Source organism: Ischnura elegans, chromosome 1 (genome assembly GCF_921293095.1).
Source record: "Ischnura elegans chromosome 1, ioIscEleg1.1, whole genome shotgun sequence".
NCBI lineage: Eukaryota > Metazoa > Arthropoda > Insecta > Odonata > Coenagrionidae > Ischnura > Ischnura elegans.
The window spans coordinates 53180531-53199873 of record NC_060246.1 but is presented as its reverse complement, the minus strand read 5'-3'; the positions used below and the strand labels follow the sequence as shown (position 1 = coordinate 53199873).

At 37.0% G+C, this 19343-nt stretch overlaps 1 protein-coding gene across 1 annotated transcript in view; it reads right to left on the bottom strand.

The window, feature by feature from the left end:
* LOC124160663 (cubilin-like) overlaps window positions 1-19343 on the bottom strand; it is a 270327-nt gene that overhangs the window by 174828 nt on the left and 76156 nt on the right. Inside the window, exons 19-25 of the mRNA XM_046536589.1 lie at window positions 17373-17544; window positions 16978-17203; window positions 16270-16400; window positions 13878-14064; window positions 3415-3575; window positions 3154-3335; window positions 189-342 (exon numbers count right to left, since the gene is read on the bottom strand). Coding sequence (XP_046392545.1) covers window positions 189-342; window positions 3154-3335; window positions 3415-3575; window positions 13878-14064; window positions 16270-16400; window positions 16978-17203; window positions 17373-17544 — 1213 coding nt within the window. The remainder of the gene's footprint in view (window positions 1-188; window positions 343-3153; window positions 3336-3414; window positions 3576-13877; window positions 14065-16269; window positions 16401-16977; window positions 17204-17372; window positions 17545-19343) is intronic.

The following is a 19343-nucleotide window of genomic DNA, read 5'->3' as shown; positions in this document are numbered from 1 at the left end:
ACAAGAACAGCCGTAATCAGAGGATGGTCCTAAAAAGGACCAAAAAGACGGCAGAACTACACTCTCAGCCACCCACGGAACGCCATACCACTGAGGAGGGACACACATACACATGTGTAAAAGATGCACCCGTGAGAGATGCACCCCTATTTTGACTGACCCTGTTTTCTATTTAAACACTCACTTACCTGTAGCATATCTCAAAACAAATCCTCTTCCTTGATTGCTTTGATCAGACCGGAATTTTATCCAGAGTTGATCAGAAGATGATACAAAAGGTAGTGGATGACCTGAGCAATATGTGCCAAGTAATTTACCCCTGACATCTGGTCCATCCCTAATCTGTGGAAAAATCTGAATGTTAATGATAATGACTCTTCCAATAACATATATATAAAAATTACTTCAAAACTAGCAGTTGCACATAGAACACATGCAGCAGTATTCAATTACTCAGCTTAAAAATCCCTCACCACTCCACCTCCACTATTTTCATTAATATCCGAGATGAAATTAAATCCATATCTTCACCTACCTCTTCTTAAAAGAGAGTTAAAAAATAGAAATGGCACATTGTTGTGTCTTTGAAATTTTAAATACGCTTTGATAAACATGTGAAACAGTACTATAATTGTATTCACCATATTTTTCTGCACTTTTGCACAATGTATATGAAATACATGTTGAATGTATTTTACTCCTCAGGCCAGTTTTATAACGTCTAGTTAAATATTCTGTTTGCCGGGAAAGTGTAAAATCTTACATAACAAGCGTCTAGTTAAAATTTTACAGAATGTGAAACCACAGTTAAATTAGAAAATTCAACAATATACTAAACCCCTGCCCCTTCTACCTTCATAATTTTATTTTTCTCCAAGTATGCTTTGTTTCAATACAGAATATAACATATCTAAAACTTTATAACTGAATCTTTCCAATAATACATTGTATGAAAGAAGAAAAATTTTCAAAAAAGTTTGGTCAAGGCATTTGTCATAACACCATACAGATATCCATTAATGAACCCTTTGACTACGTTCTATGCCTTTTTTAAATAAGTTAATCGCAATGCTCAATTTAAAGTTTTAATATTATCTTTTCCCATTAAAAATATAAAATGAGTGATACTATGCAGTCTGACTATGAATGCAGCACCACTTGGATTGAAGTTAAACATCTTGTGGGACAACTCGACCATGACGGTGATACTCCCTTGTGGTTCTTGCTTTTTATAAATATCAGTCTAAGGCTTTATTCTTTCAGTTCTTCGACCGATGTTTTTTTTTATTAAAGATTATACAGAATACAGTACAAGGCAAACATGTAATTACCATCAAGTCAAGTCATCTATCACACAATTTTAGACTGATTTATTTTTTTTGTCTGTGGTTTACAGTAACCTTTTCTATGTTATGATAATTTTTCTAGGTACATATAAACTTTTTAAAGTGATGTCTAAGGGAAATATTACGCTCCCTACATGTAACATTACACACTATGAGACTTGATGACTCAAATAGTGTTCCTTCAATTAATTAGAGCTTGTTTTTCATGGAACAAATTAAGAGGGTGAATCAGGGAGTCGGTATACAATACACCCAAGCCTCACTTATCGCAATTTTGATTTCAGCAATTTTGGTATCGTGCAAATTCATTCCATGGGAAAACATCCTAATGTTGCTTAGTCTAACCAAAAAACCTTAACAATCTCTTGATGAAACGTGAACTTGCGCTAAGTAAACACCAAATTGCTCTCATTTTACGCATATTTATGGTATTGCTGGCCTAAAATCTTATACTTTGTTAGTATATTCGTAGCAAGCCATTGCTGTGCAATGGCCATGAACATTACCTACTCATCAAGCCATTTGGATAGTCGACCTACCAGAGTAACTTATCTCGTCTCCTTAACTGAACGACATAATTTGATTCAGATCATCAATTAAGTTTGGAGCCACTGGAAATGATCTTTTTGAAAGCAATATGGTTTGAGATGTCATTTATGCCATCATAGCTTATTGGGCGAACTGACTTCCACGTAAAGTGTCCACCCGGAAGCCTTCATAGTCATCGATATTCACGGGGGAGAAAAGGTGCAGTGGCCAAGTTGCGTATGAATGGCATCAACACTATCAACACGTAAAAGGGTCCGAGAGAGAGTCTCAAGCACATTGGCTTCATTCCTTCCCAGCAGTCGCAGGCTCCCTGCATCTCAGGAATACAGTGACACAGTAGTTCAGCTGAAGAAGGTGACTGTGACAGAGCCATGCAGAGTAAAAACCATGTGACCAATGGCAAAATTTAGGAATGTGGATAGAAAAATAAAGAAGTTAACAAGAGAAAGCATAAACCTAGATGAGAAATTGAAAGTAATTAATTGCTTTGAAAATAGAGAGCTGCAAAGTGATATTGTGCGTAAGTAAAAAAATAGAAAGGTTTCTATATCCTGGATTTATAAAAAACGGTCAAATTATGTTCCTCTATCACAGGCAGTTATTTGTGCAAAAGCTGTGGCTTTATTTGCATCTATAAAAGAAGATGAAGGTTGTGATAGCTTCGAGATATTTAGTGGAAGCTCTGGCTGGTAACAGAATTTTAAACGGCAAGCTGGTATTCTAGTGCATCAACATAAGGTGAATCTGCAAGGGCTGATAGCACAGTGACTACAACATTTTCTGATGAACTCCAAGCTGTGATTGAGAGTGGCTCCTTTCCCCCTCCACTAGTTCAAGAAAAACCTGGTCAGATTTCACGGCATTTAAACCGTTTCATGTTGCTGCTTGGTGCTAATGCCTCGGAGGACTTGAAATTAAAGCCAGTTATGATTTATCATTCACAAACTCTGCGAGCAATGAAATGGTATTCAAAGTAGCATTTGCCTGTCATTTGGATGAGCAACAAAAGGCCTACGTGACACAAGAATTGTTTTTAGACAATGCATTACAAGCCCAAAAGGTAGCATGCATTTTTTCATAGATACTAGCCCCCCCGCAGGAAAGGTGCAATTTCAAAATCTTCCCAAAGTTAAAATGGTGTCAAATAACACAAATTGGATTAGCGGAAAGACCCCAAGGAACGCATCCTTTTCTCTAAGCAAGGCATGGGTGTATAATGGTTACCAATAAAGGACAACAAAAATATATCATTACTCACCTCAACATAGTCATATCTGCAGGAATGTTCTTCTTCAAGGTCCAAGTCAACAAATGCAATACTAATTTTACTACCCTTGCTGACACTAATTTTCCATGTGCATTCAGCATTTCTTCCATAGCTATGTGGGTAGTTAGGTGATTGTATGGAACCAGTGGCACTAGTCAATGTTCCACCACACCCTGGAAAAATAAATCTTTAACCTTAAATATGCTTCAGGGGAAAAATTTTTTTAATGAAGAGAATTCAATTTGTTTTTACCAGTAGAAGTTCCATCCCAGGTTATTTTAAATCCTTTGGAATTAACAGAGGAATCAGAGACAAAACGGATGTAGAGCTGATTACCCATCGATGTTATTTGACGATTGATTATATTTCCACAAAATTTTCCAATCAAGGGTGAAGTTGTTTGACCACCATTTCTGTAAGGAAAAAAATACTTCTCGTTAGTTCATTTCATTTGATAACATCTTTAAGTGAAAATTTACATTTCTGAAATAAATATGCAAATACAGTTCAGGACCTCAAATCCAGAATCCAGAAACCTGGAAAATCAGAAATCCGGAACGTTTGAAAATTCCTCTGCTTAGTGTTTCGACTTGCCACCTCGTGGCACCGAGCTTTGTTCTGGGGGAGAAGGAAGTTAGCACACGCTATGAACATACACTAACAACCTAGGCAGGGACACGCAGGAATTTAAAATATTGAGCACAAGATCCTGAACGCATTCATAAATTAATTAATAAATACAATAAAGAAGTGTTTGTACAGATTTACTGTCCGACTAAGGAAGGTATTGAGAGATATCGCAATGCCTGCTAGTGAATGCCTTCAACGAAAGCTATTGAGCATGACGAAAAAGATGTACTTTTTGTTTATTCTCATCCAGTAGTAAGAACGTACACGTATTTAACACTTTCAATGCTGACCATGTAAAACTCAAAATTGACCCCTGGTGCGGCTGTCGTTTTTTAATGCAAAACGCATGCATGGATGCCAAAAGAGCTGGGAAAAATAATGAAAAAATTCTCTTGGCCCTAATTTGTTAGCTATGAATTTTTTTATTTATGACGTGATATCACGTCACCCGCACAGCGGGATATAAACGTAATGCGGGTTGCATACCGTCGGCTTTTTCCCTGCGCCACCGTTTTCTTTCAATTTTTTTTCTGCGCTATGTATCCAAGAAAATACGAGGAAAATGAGTTTGTAATGTTCTACTGGTATCGCCATTGGTATTTTGCCACTGCCATAGGGAAATTTTTGGCTTAAGATGAATGTATTGCAAGTTATAAGTACAAGGAGTCGCCGTGAACAGCTGTTTGATTGTGATGGTAGTTCTGGGCAAGATATTTCGGCGTATTCCTTGTACTAGTAATCCTAAGTGTCGGGGTAGGGTTCTATAATATTGAATAATTTTTACATTTTCCTCTGAAGCCACTATTCTCGTCACAAATTCCTTTACTCGTTTCTTGTTTTCAGCTCCAATTCCTTTCTTCACATACGACTAACTGTAAGCATCAGATATTTAACGAAAATGGTTTTCACATACCATTATGTATTCCCTTCACTGCAGGTGCTTGAGATGGTTGGCACTCCGCTTTCGAGATTATTTTCCGACGGTGTATTATGGTGTCTCTTGACGTGCACCACTCCTGCCGGCTGTTCTAAGGATGGTACGGAGATGAAGCGAGGGGTGAGAGTAAAATTTAGTCGGTCCGCTAGTAAGAACAAGGAATAGCTTTTTCGGGATTGCCATCGGCACATCAAAAAGATGAGGAAGGTATGAGGAAATATTTTGATGACACGTGTCCTTTTTGGGTCGTTGGGGTGGAGATTCCGGTGCCGAAATAATAATGGATGTGGAAACAGAAATAATCAACCCATAACTTCCTCATTACTATCTTCTGAACTCAAGCAAATGACATATTTATGCAATATGATGTGACCGAGTTAAAAGTTAATACATAAAAACTGGAACTAATAGTACTTATTTACAAGCAAATCTCTCACAAGTAATCTTCATTTAGGCCACGTATCGCGGTTCTGACTACGAATATTCTGCGAAAATCTGAAAATGATGTAAATTTTTACAGCTATAATATTTTTTTCATTTGGTGCATAATAATATCAATTCGAGTAAACCATTCAATAATACGTACTGCTAGGAATAGATTTTCAGCATCTATGCCCATTATTACGTACCCGATTACCGAAAGCAACGTTTTCTTTCTAATTACACGAGGGAAAAACTAATTCCATCGTGCTTAGAAATCTCTAGTTACTTCTTATTTATGAAGCAGCCCTAGTCTATTGAAGAAAGGAATCACATGACATGAAAAAAATATTATATTTACCCAAAACAAATTCATTACAATCGAAATGATAACCATTTTCAAATTATATATTATATACAACTACGTACAGCCATGTATGTTTTACCAATGTAGGAAATACCTCTCTCACAAATTTTATAACAATATATTTAGCCTATAATGCTATTTGCAAAATATGATACAAAAATATATAATACTATTTATGCCTTCTGATGAAAGAAAGAAAAAAACTCGGGACAGAGTAGAGGAGAATCCTTGCAGCCAGTGAAGATGTCTGCGGTCTCTTTCCTACGCCCGAGAGTGCTTGCACCGCAATAGTGCAATAGTGCACCATCGATACTTCTTTCTGCCTCTTGGATGAGTTCAGGGAAGTGGGATTGAGATAATGATGGTAAAAGAGGCTTGGGATAAGGAATGTAGGATGGAAGAATAAAGGATCTAATGACAGAAAGACGGAATTTATAAAGGGAAATCTTTTAGGCGGGTTCACGATACATGAAAAAGCGTGCATAGTTTCAAGAGGGAATTATTAGGGAATCAATGGAGGAGTGAAATGAATCTAAATTGACGGATATTTTTTAGAGGAAACACTCAGGCTCTGAATCGTTTTGGCCGGTTTTCGGTGAAAAATGAAGTGCTTGAAGAATGCTAAATAATCAATCACGACTCATGAAAGCAAAGCAGGTCAAACAAGATAGCAATGCTCCATTAGTCGGATATATTGGTTATAGGAATACCTACCTTGTGAAATATTAGGCCTATGAAGGTAAAACTCTTCATAGGTCATTGTTTCCAATTCCTAACCTATTCTTTCGGAGATTACAAGAAAGTATGTCTGTATACGAAAGAGGGTGTCTGGGAAAAGGAGACGCAAAAACACTTGGGTCGTTGGAAGGGGGTGGAATGGTGAGAGCTGGGTTTTCTATGAAAGTGATATTTTGAGGGGTCACTGAACTACGGGTCCACGGGTCTACCGCAAAGGACGTTGGGATGGAGAAGGACTGACGGTATTGTTAGAAGGTTCAGGGAAAGAATAGGACAAAGGGGATGGGCCGAGGATTGAAATAAAGGGATCGGGAGTAGGAGGAGGCAACGGAGTACCAGAATGTGAGGGTTCAACCTCCTCCCCACCCTCCTACTCTCAAAATTTCTAGCTCGGAGTCTTCAGAGAATGCCTGATGCCCATCTCTTCCAGGAGCTCCCGCAATCCTCCTTCGTGTACATTCGCCTAGACAAGGCAGAGAGCTAAAAAAAGGAAGGATGGAAAAAAATATCTATATTATCGCTAAATATTATAAAAACGTAATAAACAATTAATAAACACACATTATTAAGTTCCAGATAGTAAATACATATTAGTTGTAAAGTATAACTCAAATAAAATTTGTTATACTCACGCATTAATAGAAATAAATAAAAATAATAGCATAAAATACAGGGGGAAAACGAATGGAAATTGGCTTACCTTAAGATAAAAGAAAATATTTCTCCCGATCCTCCCAGGAAAGGTTGCTTGAAACGGCGTTCACAAATACGCTGCTAGATCCCTGCTGAGCAACTTAGAGTCGAAAAATGTCATAATAGAACTGAACCGAGCTCTTACAGAGGGCCGGAACCCTCGGGGTACGCATGACGTGATATCACGTCATCAGCACCAGGGGATAGCGCACCATGACGTGATATCACGTCATGCCGCACTCAAGGTGTTAAGCTGCAGAAGCTAAGGTCATGATTTGATGACTTATTCGGCTAGCTTTTGCCTCCTTCAGTGCAGTGTACTTGAAACCATTTAAGGAGATGAATGTTCTTCAAGGGGTTGTTCGACAGACCATCCACAGATTCACATGTAGCTAGACCTCCTTTTACATAGCTGAGAGGATTGAGACTATATTCGCTATCCATCGATTGCGTACTTTAGTTGCAAGGTGTACAGTAAGTATTTCACAATTTATGACTGACGTATGGCAGCATCCACATGTCTGAATGACAAGACGAGCTTTGCTATGTTATGGTATTATAGCATTAAAATTCTCAAAAAAGAGTGTACCACTTTTTCCATGTACTGAAGACCAGAAATCCAGAAGCCCTTTGGTCCCAAGTTTTCCGGATTTGAGGTCCTCAACTGTGCATTTAAATACTTTTTTTTTAAGAGTGGTATAAAATTACATAATGGTTATCTTGTTTTGCATTCATGGCTACATGCAATAACTCTCATTATAACGAAGTTCAAGGGGTCTAATAATCAGAAGTTCACACTAACGAACTTTGTATGAATGTTTCTTTTCATAAACTTTGAAAAAAATTGCATTTTTTACATAGTAGTCATGAAATACTTTGTAGTTTTACATAATATCCACATTATATTGACATTAATTTTATTGCTGTTGTAAATTTAGAATTAAATATTTGTTCATATGATTGGCAAACATATAACGTGCAAGCATACACTGTAAAAAGCATTCTGATAGGTGATGGGAAAATCATTTGCTGTATCATTCTTAGTCCAAATGATCATTAATGGCAAACTTATTTCCAAAGAATATTTGCTCTGTTACACAGACAATAGTAGTGACAGCTTGGTTTAGTGGGCCATCATCAAAAATACTCTGCTGGCTGAGAAGTCCACACCTAACTGATGATGATGAGAGCATTCAGATTAAGGAATAAGCGGTTACAAAAGGTACTGGTGCCCTGACTATTTTTAGTAGAGATGCGTGAATAGTATCCGTGAATACTCGAATACCTCGAATACTAGAAAGTATTCGATATTTAAGATGTAGAATAATTATGCTAAAGGTACAATCTTGAATACCTCGAATACTTTGAATTTCGCACCATACACTGTCGTACGCACGTCATTGGTAGTTAACTCTGAAAAATGTAGAGAACTCTAGTCGTTTAGAGCATGCAGTGCCATTTTAAGCAAGTTGACAAACTACATCAAATTCGCTGATTAGAGTAGTGAATAGAGTTCGACGTGGGGAACCGAAAATGATCGGATGAAAAAATCTGAAAACTCCCACCAGGAGAACCTCAGTGCCGTGGGATCGTAACTACGTAGCACAATTCCCAAAATCCGCTATCTCCTCCATCCATGAGCCTTCGGCCCCTCCTCCTCAGACGCTTTCCTCCTCTCCGAAATAAAAAAAAAGACCCCAGCTCATGCAAGGTTCTTATTATGAAGACCATAAATTAAAAGCTTCAAAAGAAAATATCAAGTTACAGGAGAATAATAGAATCATGTTTCACCCTTTCCTCTTTCTCCCCCATTGACCTTTTCTGCCTACCTGCTTCGAAGTTCCCCATTTCTGGAGGTCAACAGCTGCATGAGTCATCTATTAGCCCAAAAGGTGTCTAATAATGACTTTCGGCAATTGATATTACACCTTTATTGGATTGAATTATTAGTAATGTGCGCGCAATTTAAAAAAGAATAAGACCAAACCCGATGTATTTCTGACTTTATTTAAGCATTTTACGCAAGGAAATAAATGTCAAAATATGACGGAGACTTGTTAGCATCCTGGCGAAACTCGATATCCTCGCAGCTGAGCTACTCGGAAGTTGATGCGGTATTTTTTCCAAGAACATATATCAAGTTAAAATTTATGAGTTATGCTATAAATCTCTATTGTCACAGTCACAGACTAAGGGATATTTTCTTAGGATATTTGGTTTCTTCCTGCTACCAATTTGAATTCATCTGCTTATCTCGTGAGAACTTCCAAAGATGGACTGAAAATAATTGAAGGAGAAGAAGAAAATCCGGCGGAGAAGCTCGTTTATTTTGCAAAACGCCTGGGATTGTCCGCTAGCACTTGACAGTAGGAGTGGGGGTAAAGCTAGCTACCTGCTGAAAATATGAAGTTTGCTGAAGCCGAGTATCAGATGGGCGTGCCACTGAAATGGCATTTGGTAGGTATGAATGTATACATCCGACAGAAATCCATCATAGCAGTGTAAATGCCGAGACGGCATGCAATCATTTTTTCGCGAGGTGGTGTGTCCCCTTAGGATATTTGAAAGAGATGTTAGTTGAATCAACTATAAGCCCAAATTGTTTCCATAAAATTAAAATATTCCATTAATCAGCTAAATTCCGGTTTGAATCCTTTAAAGGAAATCTTAATTATGTACTCGCCAAAATCCTGGGTTTCCTGCTGCATAGGCAACCTAGTCAAACATTCCCGCATTCATCGTTTTTTTCATCCATCCCCTTGAAAAACGATAGATCGAAGTTCAACTGTGTACCTTTTTATTTATACATTCATCAAGTGAAATAGAATAAGAAACGTACGTTTAATAGTCTTTGTGCAATTCTAGTATTTGAGGTATTCGAAATACTAGCTATTTGAATATTCTAGCAATGATTTAATATTCGAATCTGACATTTGAGTTCAATAAATCTGCTATTCGACCCATCTCTAATTTTTAGTCAATTTTTCGGTAATTCGATGCAGGCAACACTTTACTCTGTTGCAGTTTGAACTAGGAATGACTGGCCCACTTATAAGATAAAAGCATACAGTACGTCCTCGACATATGAATAAGAGATGTGCCCAAGACCTTGTTCCCAAGTTAAAAACCTAAGCAAGGCAATGAAAAGTGTACTAGCCTGTAAGTGTACCAGAAGAATGCAACACTACATTCCATTTTGCATTCTGATTCTTGCAATACTATTAAAATCTTTTAAATTGCACCACATTTTGCTTCTGGTGGCAATGCAAACAGCAGGACATATGATTCCATCACCTACTTTATCTTCGCCGAATAACTCACTTTCCTGCCTGCATGTTGAAACTGAATGCTAATGGGTTTGAATTGCTCAGATTGTATCCACTCATTCCAAGAGGAACAGAGAAAGACTCATTGTCTTTATTTCATTCACCGAGATGAAATATCATTTAGCTATTTTGTAATGGCGACTGCAAGAAATAACGATGGCAAAATCACAGACAATATTTTGAAAGAGTAGATTGTTACAGGACCGTGGCTAGTTAAAAGAAACTTCAAGCCAATGTGCTATGACAATTGCTCCCTATCACTCACCCTCAGTGCTCATCCCATTTTCAGCTACACTTGTTGAGCCCATACTAATTGTCAAAGTAAGGGATAAAGATATAGACTACTTCATCAGCCTCGAAAGAATATAGGTATGATCAACATTGGCTTTAGTTGAAGACCCTTTACCTCAAGATATAATTGCTCCAATGGATATTTCTGGAGCAGGATATTTCTATATATTTATCTGCATGAGTTATTCTGGAAAAAAAATCGTTTCTAATACACACACAAAAAATTGAGCCCTCATTTTTATTTCCCTTTCAGTCCCTAGAGACTTTCAGTGCCCTTCAAAGTCCGCTAATCGATTAGAAACTCTCTATCATCGACAAAGCCAAACTGCTTTGCCAAAACATTCATTGTTTGCCTAGAAATCCTAAAATTCTATGGTGCGAGGCATATGACGAGGCTTCATAATTCATAGTACTGTGGATGTTTTAGATCCTGTTGTATGAGCATATCTCCACAACATTTTTTACCCCTTTAAGTAGTTGAATAATGAAAACATTTATTTCTTATCATCTAACAGAACATCTAAAACTCAACCAATGGATGCAGGGGCAATTAAACATCTTGAGCAGCATTAACATGCTCAACTCTAGCATCTGCAATTCTCTGCCTAAGATGAGTCAATGCCATTTACTTTTCATATCTCATTCTATGTTTTTTGTGAACAGCTTGGAAAATGGTGGAAGTAATGACTCCAGCTCGCTTCAGCGGTGTCTCTCAATTTATGATGACATAAGCTTTAATGGTTACGTCTCCATAGAAGAAACAATTCAACCCCATGATATACCGATATACCAACTGTTAGTGACATTACTGATTCAGAATTAGCTCCATTCAATTCCACTGACACCGAGGAAAACAGTAGCTACAATGATGATGTCAGTAAAAAAAACCTATTATTTTACATAATAGAGGCTATAAGATTGGCACTTTCAGGATAGTACAGTGGAACCCCAATTTGTCGTTCCCGCATTCATCGTTTTCCCGCATTCATCGTTCGCCGCTCCTGGTCCCAAATTAAGTTCCATAAAGACAATATAATTTTTTCCCACATCTATCGTTCCCCGAAGTATCGTTTTCCCGCATTGATCGTTTGAAGATCGCGGTCCCGCCGTATAATTTTCCCGCATTCATCGTTTGACAAAAATATGACGAAGTGTATACAACGTGTTGTTTATGGCTAATAACGACAGACACAAAGTTTGAATCTTCCCCAGGAGATTGAAATACGATAGCGAGAAGCTGAGTGCCGTGGGATAGTCACATTATCGCATTTCCCAAGATCTGGTATCCCCCTCCATTCAGCACTCGCCTCCTCTGTTGAAGCTTTCTTCTTCTCCTAAATAAAAAAAGGTCCCAGCTCGAGCAGGGATCATATTACCAGGATCTTAGCTTCGAAAGAAAATATCATGTTACTTGAGAACAAAAGAAACCTTTTTTATGCCTCCCCTTGTCTCGACCACTGACTTTTTTTTAGCCGACTCGCTTCAAAGGTGGAGGTCAACTGCTGCATGAATCACCAATTAGCCCAAAAGGTATCTAAAAATGAATTTCGGCAATTGGTATTATACTTTTATTATATTGATATATTAGTGATGTGCACGTAATTCAGTAAAGATTGATACTAAACACGACGTATTTCTAACGTTATTTAAGCATTTTAAGCAAGGAAATAGTTGGAATAATATGATGGTGATTTCTGGTGAATAACGATATCCTCGCAGCTGATAGTGAGCTTCACGGAAGTTGATGCGATTTTTTTCGAAAACAATTACGAGTCTGGTTACAATTTACGAGTTATGCTACAAGTTTCACTTGTCTGAGTTGCTAACGAAGCGATGTCTTCTCAGGATATTTTGTTTCTCTCGACTAGCAATCTGAATTCATCTGCTCGTCTAGAGCCACGCTACTTATTGTTAGAAATGAGTGGGTAAGTTGCCTTCTCTATAGGATAAAAAAATTCATTGCGCAGTCATATGGTCATGCTTCACCCTCTGCAGTAAGCTCTGCCTACGCCGTACGCGATAGCATTAGTGCCGAACTTCACCTCGTACGAGTGGTTCCGTACTTTCCGGGGTGGGTTGACTTAAAACTAGCGAGTGTTTTCCGTGTGGGTTCAATGGAGTCCGGTTTCATTTTTATTAGTTTTATTCTTATTCGTCTTCGGACCATGGCCCCTCCGAAGACCGTGAGAACTTTAAAAGATGGACTGAAAATAATTGATGATGAAGAAAAGAATCCGGGCTAGAATGCGTGAATATTGTAGAACGCCTCGGTATGTCCGGTAGCACATGACGGCAGGGGTGGGGGTAGAGCGAGATCCCTGGTGAAAACAAGAAGTGGGATGAAGCCGAGGATCAGGTGGGCGTGCCGCTGACGATTAACGCCTCATTGCCTCAATCATATTAAAAATTTAATTGCTAGAAAGGAACATTTCAAATAATAAACTATTTTTGGCCTTCTTGATCCATCTCATAATCAATCACTGCGACGGTGAAATCAGTTGTTTGAGGCATAACACGCACATTTCTCTTGTAAATACGTGTACTTGAAATGGCATTTGATGGATAAGAATTTTTACATCAGACAGAAATGCATAATAGCCATGAAAATTCCGAGTGGAGTGCAAACATTTTTTAGCAAGGCGGCTTGTTCTTTTAGGATTTTAGAAAGAGAGATAAGTCGAATCAACAATATGACCTAAGTGTTTCGATAAAGCAATAATATTCCTGTAATCAGCTGAAATCTCGTTTGAATCCATTAATGAATGTCATAATTCGCAAAAATCCAGCGGATCCTGGGACATAGGCAACCCGGACAACATTCCCGCATTTATCGTTTTCCCGCAATCATCGTTTTTTTCATCCGTCCCCCTGAAAAACGACAGATCGAGGTTCCACTGTATATCCCAATTTTATAAGGCACAAGATATTGATGATAACCTAGATGTTACTCTACTTCCTGTAGAAAATAACCTCAGTTGGAGAATTTTTAGAGCCAAAATAACAATTGAATTAAAGAATCACTGTGATCTAATAAATATTTTATGTGGAAAAACATATTTTAATTTTCATTCAATATGAATAAAATCCATTAAGTAACACCTCAAACCATAAATCCCAAAAAAACAATCAAAATTTATTTTCCTTCTCTGTATGATCGAGAGTTATATGTATAACTGAAATTCATTAACTCCTTCAGCCTTGATGAAAGAATAAAAATGCATGCATGATATTTTCTGTTTCATTCAAATCAAAGTTTCAGTTCATAATCAGCTAATCCCACATGGATTACAGTTATCATAGATAAAACACTCACCGTAGTTCCAGATAATCATAAGAACATGGTGAACTCGTTTCCAGATCAAATTCAGTTACATTCAGCTTTATTTGCTGCCCAGTGGGCACTTGAATGATCCAAGTACAGTCCTTATTTGGTGAATACATATTAGGGTATCCGGGTGATTGTAAGACTCCAACAGTAGCGAAGTAAGTTCCTCCACAAACTAAAAAATGTATAAAAATGCATTAGGTTTCATCTGAAGGTCTCACTTCAGCACCACAATAATTCCAATGCATAACACTTTGTACACTAAGGCAAATGCCAAACGTACACTGTACATACAGTATTTGGAGAAATCTGTGAATACAGTAAACCTCTTTACAGCTTAATGGAGGGGACCGAAATTCGGGCAATTTGATGTATGGAGGTTCACTATAGAGAGGTTTCAGTGATAGGCACCATTTTTTCATATCCTTCGGCAATGAAAGGCACTACTGTCTTTTAAACTATTATATTTATGTGTTTAGACAAATATGCATGCATTAGTGAACACATATTTATTATTTAATAATTTCAGAAAGCAACCGCTATCACATGATTTTTACCATGATTCAAGAGAAAACGATGTGATCTCTCTAAATTCAACAGTCACTTAAAATGATTAGGATAGTTGTATACCTTTTTTCTTTTTTACTGTTAGGTATGCTCTCATATGGAAAATGGCCACAACCAATGATTAAGGTAAAAATTACAGCATATTAGGGTGTAAAGAAAAAAAAATACGGTTGAAACATTTACCCCTGAAAATATCATTCCATGTACACAATCACGGCTGCATTAAGGTACGATTTGCGGATGTATTTAGGCTGTCTCGGGGGTATCTCCTTGGTATAATAATTGGAGGTTTTACGAGATGAAGAGGTTCACTATATAGAGATTTGCCTATAAATTTACATGTAAATCTGACAGGACCGTAAGGGTGGTATGAAGTATGGAGGTTTATGATGTAAAGAGGTTCACTACATAGAGGTTTGACTGTATATATTTTGCACCTTGAATTATTGCCTGATTACACAAAAGAGAAAAAAATAATTTTCTAGTCAGCAGAGATCAGCAGATAAAAATTGTGATCATAACATTTCACATAACATAACATACTATGGATAAAAAAACGAAAATCCCGATCCTTTTACACTTAATTTCCGCTACAGTTCTTTTGCACTGTAATAACATTATCGTAGGTATTCAAGTCAAAATCTTGGCTTGCTTCCTCACACGCAAATGAGGGCAGCATTTTGCATTCAGCAATTTACCCCTGGGTTTAGTGGCTACTTTTGCCCTTAAGCTCTATCTCATCATCAAATCCTGCACTGGCAAAAACAGCACAATGCATTTATTTTTACATGGTGCATATTTAACACAACTACAAACACAAATGAATTCTGTCACATCTAACTAACAGAGAAGCCAAAATTATAGTTAGGGTAATCTTGATAGTGAGTGTTTTGACAAAATATGAAGGTAATATTGGATGAATAAAACTCTTACAAGGATATCGAGGGATTAATTATTTGAGCCATTTTCCAATCTACAACTTGTACACCCTTCCATGCTTTTCAAGAGTTAACTTCCTGAGGTTACAAAAGCAAGAGTTCTACCAATGCAGAGATGTCACAGGGGAACGAAGAGGATCAGAACATGGAAACGACAGTGCTCTCTTTCCCTGAGGCCTCCATGGCAGTGGATAAATGCGCAGGAGGTTTTAAAATTATAGTACTTCTGGTTGGAATAAACTTTTCCTTCCCTCACCGTAACCATGTTTGGGGAAGATTTTACTGCCTAGTACAGGGGTTCCCAAACTGGGGGGCGTGGAGAAGTCAAGGGGGGGCGTGATACCCAAATAAAATAAATAAAAAAAATTACAAAAATAATTTCCTCAGATCATTGAAATAATGTCTTTCTAAGTTTTCATAATTGTTTTTGTAAAGTTTCAATAAAGTTGTAAACTTTATCAAAGAAGGTTACAGTTTTTAAAACTACAAAACACACAAGAGTTCAAGGTTCTCAAAACCGTCCCCCTCCATAGCAGTGGAAATAGGGTATTGCAAAATGGAAAGCTGATAAAGCTGAAAGGGGGCGTGGTACAAAAAAGTTTGGGAACCCCTGGCCTAGTATGATGATTCAGAAATATTTTTTACCACATAATATATGCCCTGTCATGTTTATTGCACTAAGCAATCCATTTTTGCCCAGCTATCTTTAAGCAACCTCCTCCTGATTTTTTGTCCCCCCTGCTATGCTTATCTTGGGTGATTAATGCTCTCAGTTTACCAAAAAGAGTAGGTGAGATTGAAAATGGCATTATGTAATTATATGGATGGAGAAAGATTAAAATCAAGGACCTACTCTATAATTTCTGATGACTTACTTGTTGATCCATCTATGAAGGTATACTGGGCAGAAAACCCATCATGGGAAATACTATAGTCTGAATGAAACATAACTGTCATCACATTTTCGACTGATCTTAAGACTGGAGGCAATTCGGAGCCACAGTACCTGTAAAAAAGGAAAATTCGTGGTATAGAATACTACACATATCTTCAAATCACCATTGAATAAGTCATCACCTACATAGGTTTATTTCAATAGATGATACAAAAAAGTGAAATCAAAATTTGAGATAAGAGTGAGTCTATTTTGAGGAAAAGATTAAATATAAAGTAGTGCAACCAATAGTAAAATTAATTTGAGCCCAAGAAGGTAGAAATCAGTTGTAATTTTTCCTCTTTTACATGGAGCATGCAGTAACTAAGCACTTCAGGAAAACATCCTTATAGCTCAACACCAAAATATAAAGCCCACGCTACTACAAGTAGATATCTCTAATTTAAGAAGCTATACTTATGGCAGTCATTCATGGAGCCAATATGAGTAGAAGTTTGTAAAAATGACCACGAACTAAGATCTTCACAAAATATCAGTATATATATACCCATATTTAATATTTACCCATGAGAAGGGCTCCTACATACATTATTGTAAATACATATGTATATTATTTCTGATTAGCTTAATTTTGAATTGTAATTGAGAAGTTTTTCCATATTTGAAGTATTTTTAAGCAATAACTTACCGTCCCATTAGAACACCACCACTAACTGAGCTGTTATCAAAAATTTGTATATAGTCTAGATTGCAGGATTCATGGTCCTCTAATGAAAATGTACGCCATGTAAGCTGCACCACTTGACCAGGTTCTCCCCGTATGACCCAGATACAATCTAAATTAGGAGGGTATTGATCAGGATGTGTTGGGGATGTAAGGGCACCATTTTGCTCAGTCAAAATGCCACCACATTCTGAAAGAAGTAAAGGTAGACAATTACTACTCACATTCTATCTCTAATACATAACTACCCTCAAGTAAATGTTGTAAGTAAGATTTGAATGGCATCATGTTACAATCACTGCCAAAAGAGTGACTTTTAAGCTTTACTAGAATGTCATGCTCCTGTATTAGCTACTTACCTAAATCAATGGCAGTATAGTTAGCCATGAACCCCCTTTTTGAAACAGAAGAATCTGTTTTAAACTTAATCCACAGATGGTTAAAGCTGGAGACAATAAGGGCAGGTAAGGTGTGAGCTCCTCCACAGTATTTCCCAATTAATGTGGAATTTTCAAAATCTCCATCACGTACCTGCAAGAGCGACCATTCTACTAAGAACAATTATAGGAAAATTTTTGAAAGGCAATACACACAATTATAAGCAACATTACAGAGATAAGAGTTCTAGAATAGCAAAACATGTTGAAGAGGTCATGATAACCTCCTCATATCATTTAATTCAGTCACATTCTACTCAAAGAAAATATTTTCCATCTGGTCCTCTGAATTTTGTTAAGTAAATGTATCACAGTACAGTGGAACCTCATCTTAGTGGGAATGACATATACTGAGAATCACATTATAAAGAGTGATTGGCAGTATAGCATCAAAAGGCCTTTGATTAACATGTAAAAACTTGCAATTTCATTTATCATAACCCAGCCTATTGACCTTGGATGACCAGCACTCTATGGCAATGAAAATTAACTCCATAATACATATTACAGAAGTAATAAATATGATTTTTAGAAACGAAATTATTATACGAGTGAATTATCATAATATTGTAAGCCTCAGTGAGAAGGATTTAACTAAATTTATACAGCTACATCAATAATGAAAGTTATACATAACAGTAAAACATGTATAGTAATAAAATCAACCATAATCAATATTACACACCCATTATACTGATAATGGTGATTTTAACATGAATTTGTTCCCAGTAAAATATCCATATTTAAATGAAATTCAAATACAGTAGAAGAGCGATGATCTGGAAATCAAAATAACAGAATGATCTAAACAGCAGGAGATTTTCTAAGAGTTTTTCAAAATTTTATATTTTTGTAAAGATGCATTGCTGAAAATACGACTATCTAAGTGGTTTCATTGCCAAATCAGAGCATGGCTGTCTTCACACTAAATCCCGTGCGAGAAAGTCAACTAACTTGCCGTTTTCTTCTCCAAAATATTTCATTACACGAGTTGGGATACTTAGATGCGGTAATTTTGTACAACAGAACTTACGATGCTTATTCCTAGAACCTTCCATACTTAATCAGGAGAGGAACGGGAATAGGTCAAAGTTAACAGTGTGCACACTGCACTCCCGAGTCTTAGATCTTATAATCTATCTGAAGAGACCAGAGGTTTAATGAAAAATGTGTGGCACATGAATGAATATTTTTTTTTTCAATGTTTCTTGAAATATGATTTTCTACTTTTTCATTCACTGAGCTCCAACTGTTATGAAGAGGAAGTCTACTGATGTCGACATGCACTCATTTTGCAACAGTAATAATCAACATTTCCATTGAGGCATGTTTCTTCAGATACCGTTTTCCCAAGTGAAAGTACACTTTTCCGATCAGGACTTTGTCTTTTTTTTGAAAATCCACAAGTAAAATAGCAAGTTGTTTCATGCACTGGAGCTTTACAGTGGTTTTTATGTCGGATATGTCAATTCTTTTTCACAAGTAGACATTCTCGAAACATTTTTAACAATTCCTAACGTTTGCAACCTGGGGTTGAGATAAGTTCCATGAGAAGAGTGACAGGCCATCCTGCATTTAGTACCCAAGTTGGTCTTTACGCGGACGATTTCCCACCGCACACCCTAAAAGGCCTCTCCCCATATGAGTCTAGCAGAGTAGTTGAAGATTGTTTACGACGTTAATACCAAGTAGTATTTCGTTTATATTAGCATTCTCCGCACTTATAAGATTAGCTATGACTACTGATATGAAATTTAAGAGTTAAATTTTACGATCCCTCATTATTTACGGTAACTTATTCGAAGTAGGATTATCTCCGACTGGAGGATTTGATATTTACATATAAGTTTATGGTAGTAGCTGTAAAAATGACATGGAATTTGCGATAACTGC